General features: G+C 34.9%; 1 protein-coding gene across 1 annotated transcript; it reads left to right on the forward strand.

Annotated features, from left to right (window-relative positions):
• Positions 1–266: 266 nt before the first annotated feature.
• On the forward strand, positions 267–13085 carry LOC145306470 (gametocyte-specific factor 1 homolog). Its single transcript, XM_080148582.1, has 11 exons — positions 267–340; positions 1052–1105; positions 2214–2254; positions 2488–2547; positions 3375–3410; positions 3782–3804; positions 4585–4643; positions 5412–5454; positions 6627–6669; positions 9256–9322; positions 12625–13085. The coding sequence occupies exons 1-11, from the start codon at positions 289–291 to the stop codon at positions 12690–12692; spliced, it is 546 nt and encodes a 181-aa protein (XP_080004708.1). The 5' UTR covers positions 267–288; the 3' UTR covers positions 12693–13085.
• Positions 13086–13338: the final 253 nt, after the last annotated feature.

Raw genomic sequence — 13338 nt, forward strand, 5'->3', positions numbered from 1 at the left:
AATGTAGTGTAATTTCCATTCGTTCTATGCAGTAGTTAGATCATAGTTGTCTGTCATAGAGGTAGGGTGTATCTTGACCGTTTCCGTTGAGTTTTTAAAGTTTTCGTGGCTAAATGTCATTGATTTTTTTATTCTAAATATTAAATGGAGTTTGTCTACCTTTATATTTAAGGGCGGTTAGCTTTTTCACATCAAAAGCCATAAGTTAAATCTTTTTGTAATGTAGTGCATGATATTAATTTTAAGTTGAAATGTTTTACAGATTCCCAATTCCAGCTAAATCTGAAAATGGCGGACGATCTTGTGCAATGTCCGTACAACATTGCACACACAATCCAACGCAGGGAGGAGGGATATTTCATTTTAAGAAAAGCATGCTACCTCCGTAGGGGAGGTGACAATGGCAGATAATCGGGATATTTGACTTGAAATTATTTATAATGGTACTCGAGTTTTATGCCCCATTTGTTGGTTCTAAAACTTTGGGAACTTTTATTGAATGTTGATTTATTGGTTCCAAACTAGCAGTGTCCAATCTTTGCAACCAATGATTTAAATTAACAGAATTGATAATTTTGTTTTCCAAATTATCGTGAATTGTCTCATCCCTTAAGGTCCCCCTTATTTCCCTATACCTGAAACAAATCTATCTAACTTTTTAAAAAGATTTTTCAGGAAATTAATGGAATGATAGTTATCTTTCGCATCGTATTATAGACAGCTTTCCGCGAATATTAAAATGAAAACTTTAAAGATCAAAACCAGTTTTGTTCTGAAGTGCCTGGGACAACAAAAGTGGTATTAATTTTATGATTTTTATTCTAATATTCAAGGAAAATTGTCTGTAATACGATTCTATAATTATCTTTCAGTGTGGCTGAAAACAAGTTCCAATCCAGTGGATTAATCCGTCGGTTTTGAAGCCATAGTAGAAAATGATTTAACTGCCATTGTCTTTTCCCTGTGTAAATTATACTGAAGTTCTTTAACTGATTAAAGTTGGAGGCAACATAGGTTTTCTACAGATGAAAAATCCTTCCTTGAATTCACGGCAGGAGGTTTGACAATCACCTGATGAAATGTTCCAGATCATATCAACATATCAAGGAGCATCACAAAATTGTTTTTAGTTGTTTTCCAAACAGGGATCTAAAGGGATAGGACAATGGTCGATAAATTGATGCACATCCCCAATGATAATACACTAAATTACCTTAATTTGTAGATTACAATTAGTGTTTGAAACGTTTGGACACTCAACTGAATGAACCAACCATTCAGATTTCATTAAAAGTTCCCAAAGTTGTTAAGCTAACGAATAAGAAAAGTTAGTAAAAAACTTTGGGGATTAGTGTAATAAACATCCCCTTGACCCCTCTCTTTTTGATTTCGATATATTACTTACAGGATATCTCTTTGTCTGTAACGTAGGATATAGCTAGCAAGATATGACTTTGACTATAGTTAAGAGTTACAGATCTCCTTTCATTTTTTTCTCGTTTAAGGAAAGCTATATACGTCATCTGAAGAAAAAATATCCATAGAAATGATTCCCATCCCTATCCTGTCGTATTAAGAAGTAAGATTTTGTTTGTTTGCTGTTAAGATCTCTTACTAACCGATTGAGTTCTCCATTTCTTGGAATGGTTTTACACTGTTTTTCTCCCCCTTCCTTCGGAGCAGCTGGTTTAGTTAACATAAAAGAAGGGGGGCGGAAGTGACACTTTTTTAAACCAAAACTCGAAGGAACTCAACTAAATAAAGAGTTACAGCTCTGGGATTTGGCATGACAGTTGCTTTAAAGAGGTACAACAAGGAACTGTGAAGAAACGGCGGTGGAACCGCAACTCCCGCCGAAAACCGCCGATTCCCGCCAAAATTTTCAATTTGGAATCATCTGAGACAAAATTATTTTTTTTTCATAGAATTTCCCATATACCTATATTCTTTTGACACTTGTGATTTTTCTCAATAAAGTAAATGTACAGCTAACTAGCTGTATGAATTATTTTTAAAGCGAAAATTACCAACTAAGCCCCGACTTTTTTTATGAAACTATAGGTATCAAGTTTTCTTAATGTACTGTTTTATACAATATTCATGTATATCTTTCCCCTGTTTTACGACCAAAGTCCTGTTTCAAAAAGGTTTTCTTCAAATGCGGAGTTTGATCTAAAAATAATTTTGTGACCTCAAAATTGTTATGGACATCTAGTTGGATACATGCGTTTTCAACACCACTCATCGCATCAAGGCACATTAGATGATTAATTTATTTGAAAATTTAGGGGGAGGGGGGTACATTTGTGTTTAATCAATTTTAGCACAAATCCTTTGACATATCGGTATGTATTTTATAATTTATTACTTACTGTCTACTAAACAAATAATGAAAACTCCAGTTTTGTTTTTAATAACCACGAAAGCTGTCTTATAATACTATGCAATAAATCACTTTTTAAAAAATTGTCTTATTTGTGAACCTAGCCTGAATTGATGAACCAACATTTGCTTGTCTGTCCTGATAAAGCACGTTACGATGCAGAGGTAAAAATCAAGATAGTTGTGTAGATTAAATGTTGTTAAGCCGTCACTATTATATCTGTATTTGAAGGGGCAAATCATATCACAAAACCATCCCAAGGTTTAAAATTAGATTAGCATAAAACCATCATGGGACAAAAGTGAAGCTTCCATGAAATAGAGAATCGGTTCTTTGGTTAGCAAGAACTAACGGATATACAGAAAATTTTCTTTAAAAAGGGGGGGGGTTTAATGCAACCATCTCGTAATCAGTGAGCAAATGGCACTTAGAATTCGTATTCTGAACTGAAATTTTGCATGAGTAATCCTAGGTATATTTTCCCTAAATTGAACAAAAAGTTGGAAAAGTAACGAATAACGGCTGGCGGCTCAGCCGTTTAGCCATTTTTAGACTATTTTCAAGGCAAATCATCACGAAACCTATCTTTACATAATACTCTTTGCTGCTCCAAAACGTTTCAAACGGTTCTAGCCGCTAAATGCTGGTACTAGAAATCTTTTTTTTTTAAATTTTTGTATCCTTTCACATGATTTAAAGCAAAAACATGTTTCAAAAAGTTGATTCCTACATAATTTATGGCAGATTTGCCCTAAAAATAGCCAAAAAACGGCTGAGCCGTTAGCCGTTACTTTTTCAACTTTTGTTCGATTTAGGGAAAATAGACCTACCAAGGATTACTCCTGCAAAATTTCAGATCAAAATTCGAATTCTAAATGCCATTTATCCATTGATTACGAGATGGTTGCATTAACCCCTTCCCCCTTTATATTATAAATTGTAGACTTGCTATTACTGTGCATCATTTTGACGTAATTGTCCTTGTTTTCAGGCTCTGGAGAACGTAGTGAAAGAATGCAGTATGACGAGGAAATTAGTTTCATTTCAATTTTATCTACTAATATTAAACAAGATTATGGTTATAGGTATAAAATTCTGAACTTGCCGCTATCGTCTTTGAATTTTAATTGTTGGAAAGTGCTCAAATAAAATAGCCCTAAATAGGAAGAAAGGGTTAAATAACTGTATCTCCCCATCGCAACCACCTTGTGTAACCTTTCTATTGGGTCATTGAAAATCAACCAATGGTGTCGCTTATATTAACACAGCCAAGTAGCAAAAAATAGTTTAGAAGCAGACAAAATAGGTCTTTGAAAAAGGAAGGGAGGTAGTTGTCTGTATATACATCTATACTATAGATCTGTTGTCAAAACCTAGAAATGAAACTACTCTTAACTTAGGGCAACGGTTGTGGACAATACGGAAACAATATCACTTTCATACTTAAAAACATTCCTTAAATATATTATACCTAATACATGTGCTCTAAGGTTTTCTTAAAAGAAAAATTATAATTAAAGATAATATTTTTCGACGCCGTTAGGAATAAAAATCCTAAAAATTGAACAAAAAAGAAAATTTTCGTGGGGCGTTTTGATCAGTAATACCCCTCCCCCTTATTTTGAGATACATAGAAATAAAAAGGGGAGGGACTCTCCCCCCCCCCCCCCACCCTGTAGGAAATAGGGCTTGCTGCAGGGGTTAGGCATAGAAAAAAAAATCTTCCTTATGTTCAATTTATAAAAAAAACCTCCACCCTAAACTTTATATATGTCATTTGAGCACATGTGTAATTTTGCAGGAATAAGGTATAGCCAATAAGCAAAATAAATGTTAAATAATATTTGGGGGAAGGTCAGAAGGTCGACATAACCACGAAGTTTTTCTCTAAAATCACGAAACATTTAGTAATATTTCGTCCTATGGTATTGAGGAATAAGATATAGCCAATAAGCAAAATATATCCCAAATAATTTGGGGGGAGATAAAAAGGTCGTTAATTCTACTGTTATTTGATCAATGGGTTAATTTTGTCCAGATTTTTAATTCTCCTAATTATTACCTATTATTTTACCAAAGTTTCGAAAGTTGTTTAGCCAAGGATAAAGATAACTTGGATCTTATTGGTGTAATTTATAGTTCAATGCCTCATCCCTTCCTTCCTGATTTGTACTAAGAGAATGATATTGTTGCTATGCTCAGCCAGCTGAAGAAGAAGTTGATGAAGAGGATTGGGGCGCCAGCTGTAATAATACAGCAGGTAATTTACCCAGGGATCTAAAGGGATAAGACAATGGCCGATAAATTGATGTACATCCCAAATGACGATAAAAAAATTACTATTCATGATTGAAACGTTTTAACACTCAACTGAATGAATTAACCGATCAAAGCCAACGATTAAGAAAACGTTATTATAGAACTTTAGGGACTAGTGTAATAAACAGCCCATTGTCCCCTCTTTCTCTGTAGAATCTCGGACTATGAAAACGGTTTCTACTGCTGTTATGCAAGTTGCGCGACATAAATATTTAGGTTATGAGAATGACTTGGGCTAAAAACAGGCGCAATTTATCACTATGCAAAGTCAAGACTTCTGGACAATTGTACAATTAGAGGGTTAATTGTCTGAAGGGCTTTTGACCGTATAATAATATAAACATTTAAAATCTTAATAAAGCCCAGCAGAAGAATTTATTGGTAACTAAATGACGTTAAGTAAATTTGTTTCTCCTTTATAGTTTATATTATCCATCCTTCAGTCTGTATTGCCTCTTAAAATACAAAAAGCAGGCTATATGGAGCTTAATTTTGGATAACAGTGAAAATTGAAACAAACTAGGTAAATACCTTACACAATAACTGCTTACTACATATATGAGGCTATGTATGACCGTATGAGATTGTACTCTTTCAAGAAAATAATTCAGGGGTGTATATTCTGCACAAGATTCGTTTTTTCCCCTCCCTCTTTGGCCGGGAACCAAATACAGAATATACACCCCTAAGACAATTTAAAATTTTCTAGGTGGTTATAACCCAGAAGCTACCATCAAAAACAGAAATGTTATCAGGAAAATAAGCATATCTTATTTTATCATAATGATCTAGCGGGCAGCCAAACCGGTTTTTCTGGTCGCGCATAAATCTTGTCATTTCCTCGTTCCATATTCATTTAAACAAGCTGACAAAATGCATAGATTAATTTTCAATTTTATCGTTTTATTGTCTGCAGCACTGTAACTGCAAGCCTAATTTATTTGTTCTCTTCCAGACACCGCGCCGTTTCATGTCTCGAAAGACTTTCAATGAAAGTTCAACACTTTGTTTTAGTCTAAAGAACTAAAATCTCGTAGTTTTAAAAAGTCTTTTAAGTTATGTTAAAAGCTAAACTGAATGGACTAAGTGGTTGGTAGTTTGAAAATTGACTTTTTAAAAGCGAAGCTTTTCTATAATTAGGGTCGGTCCGTCCGTACGTCCGTCCGTACGTCCGAGATAGTTAGCTTTTATTCGTTAATTTAGGCATGTTAGAATTATCCTATCGATTTCAAACTTTGCATGGTGATTCCTGTAGTAGTTAGGTACGATTTAGAAAGCGTTGCAACTCTATAATCGTTACCAGAATGTCCATTTTAAACATGTTGATTTTTTTACTTTTTTAATAACAGTATGTCCTTAAACAGAATTCTGTATTTAAGAAGTTTTGCAACAAATTTACGTATAATTTTGTCAAACCTTATATTTTCATATTTTGTATATTCAGTTCTGACATTCAACAAAAGTTAATGTTCGTCTGTCATATCGTTTCAGAGCTTCGCTTTTATGGATGTTGTCATCCTTGTTTTTAGTAGCCCAATAAGGTCTGACCGTCTGTACAACCGAGTAAGTTAGCAAAATGTAATTATGATTTTTCAAATGTAGATTCCATTGAACACGTTTTTTTGATCATATTAATAGTAACATTGGCAGCTAGACAGTTCCTTGACTTCTTTTAACCTTTTTTTGTTATTTATTTCTAGCAAAGCTACTCTATAATTCATTTCTTATATACAAATTATTTTGTCTGTCTGTCTGACGGTCATTCTTTAAATGATGTAAACATTATTCTTTTAAGGTTTCTTGATTTTCTTGGAGTTTTTTCCTATTCTCTCTCTCTTTTCTCTTTCATTAGAACTGAACATCTGCTCAATAACGCACTTTGTATGTAATGTTGTCATCCTTGTTATTAATAATGTTTATTTAACAGAAAGATCCACAACGCAACTCCATCTGAACGAAAAGCATTTAGGAACAGTTCAATAAACTTGGAATAATCAAATACAATGGATTTATCTTTACTTAGATGTTACACCAGAATTGCATGTTCTCTAATAAAGTTAAACTCGCAGCGGGCTTAAATAATAACACCTTCTTTATCCCATTCCATTTCCTACTACCGGATGAACGAACGAACTGACTAATAAATGAGTTTTCTCCCGCTGTCACAATATCTACGTAAATATACCTATCTATTCTACATCCATTTCAAGAAAAGTTAAATCTGTATGAAGGTTAAATGTTCAATGTTGGAAACGGCCTAGTGGTGTCCAACCTTGCATTAAGATTCCTTTATAAATAAGGAAGAATCTTAAGAGCAAAGCAACTCCATTCATTTAATATGTAATTTTGGAACATTGAATGATTGTCATAATATTTTACCATCTCGTAATCAAAGAATAAATGGCACTTATAATTCTAATTTCGATCTGAAATTTTGCATATTCCTTGGTAGGTCTATTTTCCCTAAAAAGTTGGAAAAGTAACGGCTGTCGGCTCAGCCGTTTAGCCCGTTTTTGCCTATTTTCAGGGCAAATTCATTATCAATTACATACAGGGTGGGGCAAATAAAACATAAAATCGTCAATTCTAAAGATTTTATTGAATTTTAAAAACTGGCAAGCAAAATAGGTATATGACTAGTAGATAATTCAACAAAATCGCCGCCAGCCTCAATCACCGCCTCTACCGGCCTCCTCAACCGCCAGCAGGTCCAGGTCAAAATGTACCTGTCCAAGCTGGCGTAGTTCTCCTTGATAGTGGCAATGAGGGAGGTCTTTGTGGTATGGGCACGTCTATTGGTGCATGCTTCAAAGTAGCCCTAGGCCCAAAAGTCAATTGAATTAAGATCGGGCTGCTGGGAGGCCGTATTTCCTTAGGAACATGAGTAACCGCCAAATTGACAAAATCCATGTTTTTGCTCTCATTTGGGCTAGGATTTAGCTACAGTGGGCTTTAAGTACTCAAAATGCGTGTCTCGATGAGCTTAAGACACACAAAAAATTTTGTGTCAAATTTCCAACTCCTTCCCCGTCGGGCTCTACTGTTTGTGATTTCTTAAGGCTCAAAATCTTGAAAAATCGATCTCATTTCGGCTAGGATTGAGCTAAAATGGATTTAAACACGGCAAAATGTGTGTCTCAATGAGCCTAAGACACCCACAAAATTTGGGGTCAAGATTCCAACTCCTTCCCTATCGGACCCTACGTTATGTGATTTTGCGCATTAACCACCGGCGCATTTGGAATCTGCCTTGTTGAACATGTGCGCGGCCAGCTCGGTGTACACGTCTAACTTCGTCCAAATTTTTTTTTGTGCTAAAAGGTCATTAGCTAAGCTTTTTATAGTGTGGTCAAACGTCCTGATTGGTCAAGTAGTTTTGGCGCTATGGCCGTTTAAAGTTTGTCCGGTCTTATTTGCCCCACCCTGTAGGTGTCTGGGAAGGATGCTGTATCCCCCAAGATGGAATAGGACTTACAGATTGGCTAGTTATAGAGCAGCTTTAGCAAATATAAACTACCTGGGTCTGTAACGCAGGGAAGACCAATGTTACCACAGTATCTCCAGAGGTTATCCAAAGGGTGCAGGGGGGCCAGGACGGGAGTACGGTTAGGGTCTCCAGGCGGGGCCTCAGGGCATTAATGGATTCTGGAAAATGTGAGAATTCTTGATTGTAATACCTGAATAAGAAGATGTTTTATATTTATTCAGGTGTTTGAAGCCTAAGCTACACCCGGCTTAAACTAACATCCTATTCTCCCCCCATACGTGATTACAATATTGGTTAGTATAGAAAGGGGAAAAGGGTTAATGATATTCAGAGAATTAAGCTGTACCTGGATGATTAATCTGGACAGCTTAGTTCTCCAAAGAGCCGGCAGACATTATAATTAAGCGGTCTGAAAAATGAAAATCTTTGAATTGCTGTTTGTAACCGCGAAATTAGAATGTCTGCCGCAGTGAGCCGCAGGCAACCCGTTGTTCCTCTCCAGTGGACTGGTGGCCTGAAAGTGTACATACATTAGTGTACATGACAATAGGAATCAACTTTTTAAAACATTTTTTTGGTTTAATTCATGTTAAATGATAACAAGAACCAACAGCTACCGGCTAGAACCGTTTGATAACTTTTTGGAGCGGCAAAGAGTATTATGTGGAGATAGGTTTCAGGACTAATTCGCCCTGAAAATAGCAAAAAAAAATGGCTAAACGGCTGAGCCGTTAGCCGTTACTTTTCCAACTTTTTATTCGATTTAGGGAAATTAGAACTACCAAGGATTACTCGAATTCGAATTCTAAGTGCAGTTACATCAATATTAAGCATCTATATCAAGGGACTGTATTCAGAAGGGGAAGGGTTGGGCAGAAAAATAGCTCAAAACCATACTGGGACCTAAGTGAAGCTTCCCTAAAATGGATAACTTTATCGGTTTTTTAGTTATCAATGACATAAAGCTACATACAAAAAAACCTTTCTGCTTCATGAAGTAGGAAATTAACCAGGGTGTTTTTAATGCTACTTTGTGAAGAATTTCCATGAATTGAACTGTGGATACAGGGAGGAGGAGATAAGGAGACTTCGCGCCATCCGAACTAAAACAGGCGATGAAGAGGATCTGAACGAGGGAGGGGGAATCATTTATAGCAAAACAATTCCCCGTATTTTTTTAACATGTTAAAATTATTATTAGGTCATGTTTTTGTCTATATGGCATTATTTTATATCATTAATGGGAATGTACTTCAATAAATTCTCCAATGGCTTATCCCTGAAATAAAGACATTCTAGAATAATTTAGAATGCTTAGCAGCTAAATATTTATAGTCAGAAATAATATGACGATCCTTATAATTCAACTTGCGACTGTGGTGTATTACACGTAGCGCATCCGCTCGTTGTTAGATAGGTGATAGGTTTGAAACACAACCTACATCGCTTCATGACTAATGACACTAGAATGGTTCCTAATGCTTCTATGTTGGGTCTGTGATAGAAACAAAAGCAACTCATTACATTGCACATTTTTAGGACCGCAAGAAAATAGTCGTAAAATCATTTGAATGGTTCTTTGTCTTAAGGGCGTTTGACATCGTTAAGCATGATTTAGTTTCAGTGGCGTGCGAACTGAAGGGGGCATTTGGGGCAAACGCCCCCCCCCCCCCTAGCGACCAAAACGCCCCCCCCTGCCCCCCCCCCCCTAAAAGTTGAAAAATGTCCCATTTTGCCCCCCCCTGGTCAACAAAAATGCCCCTTTTTGCCCCCTACCCTACAAAAAGCAAAACTTTCCCAGTTTCCAAAAAAAAGATCAAGAAATACTCAAAAAAAAATTTTGGAAACATGGAGTTACTATTAATTTAACCTTACCAAATTTATTAATCAGTGTAGAAATTAGGTTATAATCTTTTTTCACTGAACATAACAAACCAGGTAATAGGAAGTATTTTATTTTGTATAATATAAACTTTTTACCAAAGAAATTTTGTACATCTCCAATGATGATACACAAAATTACCCCTTATATAGATTACAATTAGATGATGAAATGTATGGAAACTCGACTAAATTAACCAACCAATCAAAATTCCATTAAAGTCCCCAAAGTTGTTGAGCCAACGAATAAGAAAATTTTATAGGTATGAAATATTGGAGACTAGTGTAAAAAATAGCCCAAAAACCCCTCCCTCCCTGCATATTTGAAAAAAAAAATTGCGCTTTGCGCCCTTCTAAATGGTTTCTGCTTTTTATGACATTGTATATTTTGTTTTTATTTCTATAAAAATATTTGTAAACAACAAATATTTAATCAAAAAGTTATTTTATATAAAGAAGAAACAGCGTTGATATTTATCTAAGCCTTGTCTAAATGAATAACTATATATGATGTCATATTATTTTTCAGGATAAGTTTTTCATTTTTTTTTGTGTACATACCCTTACAAAAAGACATGTTTTTTTATGGCAATTTTCATTAAAAACCCTTAAAACTAACTACACTCTATATTCCTAACTTGATAAAATACGCCACTCTTGTTGTCTTTAATTGATTTTAGTTCAAAGGGGGAGTAAATATTTTTAGGTGCTCTTCACGCACCGCCCTTACTTAGAAACACCACTTAATGAAAAATTAACAGAGTTTTAAAGTGCCATTTGAAGAGGGTAGGATATGTTGATATAACTTTTTAGCTTCTCTATAATTCACTATGGCTGTCAGTACGTAATGCTAAGGGGGAAGTGTAATTTTTTCAACTGCAATTAAAGATAGAAGGCTAAAACTTAATGTTAACATTCCCATCATTATGGAGTATAATTAACTATTAAAAATTCATGGAGGTCGGACTGCTTTTAAGGACGTTTTTGGCTATTTTTGTATCTTTTAAATTTCGGGTATAGTCCCTTTTGTGACATTGCCTCTTAAGGTGCATTTTGTTGTATTTTCACAGTAGCTTTTCCCCTATCATTAGCTCCTGCGGGGCCAATTGCCTAACCCTGAGGGGAAATCACCTGACCTAACTTAACCTTAATAATTTATTAAAAGCTACTATGAAAATACGACTAAATGCCCCTTAAGAGGCGTTGCCACAAAAGAGACTATACCCCAAGTTTTCCATATTTCTAAGAGATTTTTATATCTGTAGATGAAAGGACAAGTACCTAATTTTTTTATTTTTTACTTAGTTCTTTATATCTTTGGTTTTTATGGTAGGAAAATTTTTTTTGTGGATTATAATATTTAAAAAAATTAAATTTCTTGCTGTTTCGAGCATCCAGTATGTAATTTACTTTGACTGTCATCACACAACATACAGGAAAAAGGATTTGTGACTTTTTCTACCTAAAATATATAGTTATTTCAACAGATGCTCTTTAAATCTACTTGTCTGTATTCTTATTAATGATTTTTTGTGCTTTGCTACTTAAAGATGTTGTCATCCTTGTTGTCATACAATAAAGAAATATTTAAAATCAGTTTTACATATTAGGTTAATTTTTGGTAAATTATTTCCTAAGTAAGTGTTTTTATCTCCCCCCAAAAAAACTTTTTTTAATGGGGTTTTTCATCCTTCCTGCTGAGATTTTATAACATCCCCTTCCACCCATAAAAAATGTTTTGTGGTGGGGGGTCATTGCAGGGTGGGGAGAAGTGATGGGGGAGAAGAGATGGGGGATATAAATGGGAAATAGGGATGGGGGAAGGGATAGGGAAGAAGGGATAAAAGTAGAAGGCCCATAATCAAATAATCCCATCCCTTAAAACGCCCTTATTTAAAATTAGTATATATAATCAAAATGCCCCCCCCTAAAGCAAAGTGCCCCCCCGGGCACTTTGATTTAGGGGGGGGCAAAATTTTACAAAATCTTCAAAATGCCCCCCCCCCTAGACAAAGTGCTTCGCACGCCACTGTTTAGTTTAGAGATACACATTAGGGTTGGGCCGGATATCCGGTGTGGCCGGATATCCGGCCATTTTTAATATCCGGCCGGATATCCGGCTCTATAATTTTTTATACTTTACACCAAAAATCTCTGCTTTTTAAAATCTTAAATGGCTATAATTTTCATATTATTGAAGCTAGAAGAACATTTTTTCTGAATAATTTTAACTTGTTGTAAATTTATATAAGATTTCTGAAGAAATTTTTTTTTACTACTTTAATATCTGGTAATTTGGCCGGTTATCCGGCCGGATATCCGGTAATTTGGCCGGATAACCGGATATTTGCCGGATATCCGGCCGGTTACCGGATATCCGGCATTTTAAATCAGCCGGATATCCGGTATCCGGCCAAAAAAGTATCCGGCCCAACCCTAATACACATGCAAGATCTTGTGATGTAACGCGTCCACTATAGGCTATCCGAGATAATGTTTTAACTGAAAGCATGTTATAATATCAATAATTTTGCCATAAATGACTCCCCCTCTTAGAATGGAAGTGATGTAAGCTCTGCTGTAAATCAGAGATATATTCCTGGGCTCTGTGTAAAGAAATAATCAGTGATTGTTTCGTTTTGATAATGAATAACATATTCTAAAGTTTAGGCAAAACCAAAATAAACACAACAATCAAAATACTCTAATAAAATTGTAGTTCCAGCTGGCAAATATAATGATACTTCCCATCAATCTCCTTTACCCCATTCTAATGGAGGATCCACTGATTAAAAAAGGAACACTATAGTAACAACCTAAATTTACGACGAAATTTCCCACGTCAGTATCTATACGTATTATTTATATATCCATTTCAAAGCTCTATATCAGGGGTGTATATTTTCAAAGGGGTAGTTTCACAAACTCTTAATTTAGTGAACCGCATACTTTTTCCTGGTTAGTTGGTTAAACTACATTTATATGGCATATATTTGAAAGAATTTCAACTTTCTACCACGCAGTTTTTAAAATATCAAGACTTGAAAATCGTCTTTTTAAATTGCATATATCACAAAAAGACGATTTTCAAGTCTTGATATTTTCAAAACTACGTTGTAGAAAATTTAAATTCTTTCAAATATATGCCATATATATATTTTTATTCTTATGTTTTGTGAAGATTTTGTGATGATATAATGTATTCGATTTTATTAATAGAAAAGATTCATCCCATTTATGCATTATTATCTACTGATTTTTTTTATAT

The sequence above is a fragment of the Acartia tonsa genome, chromosome 14, assembly GCF_053477335.1.
Source record: "Acartia tonsa isolate MP-2025a chromosome 14, ASM5347733v1, whole genome shotgun sequence".
In the NCBI taxonomy this organism is placed as follows: Eukaryota; Metazoa; Arthropoda; class Copepoda; order Calanoida; family Acartiidae; genus Acartia; species Acartia tonsa.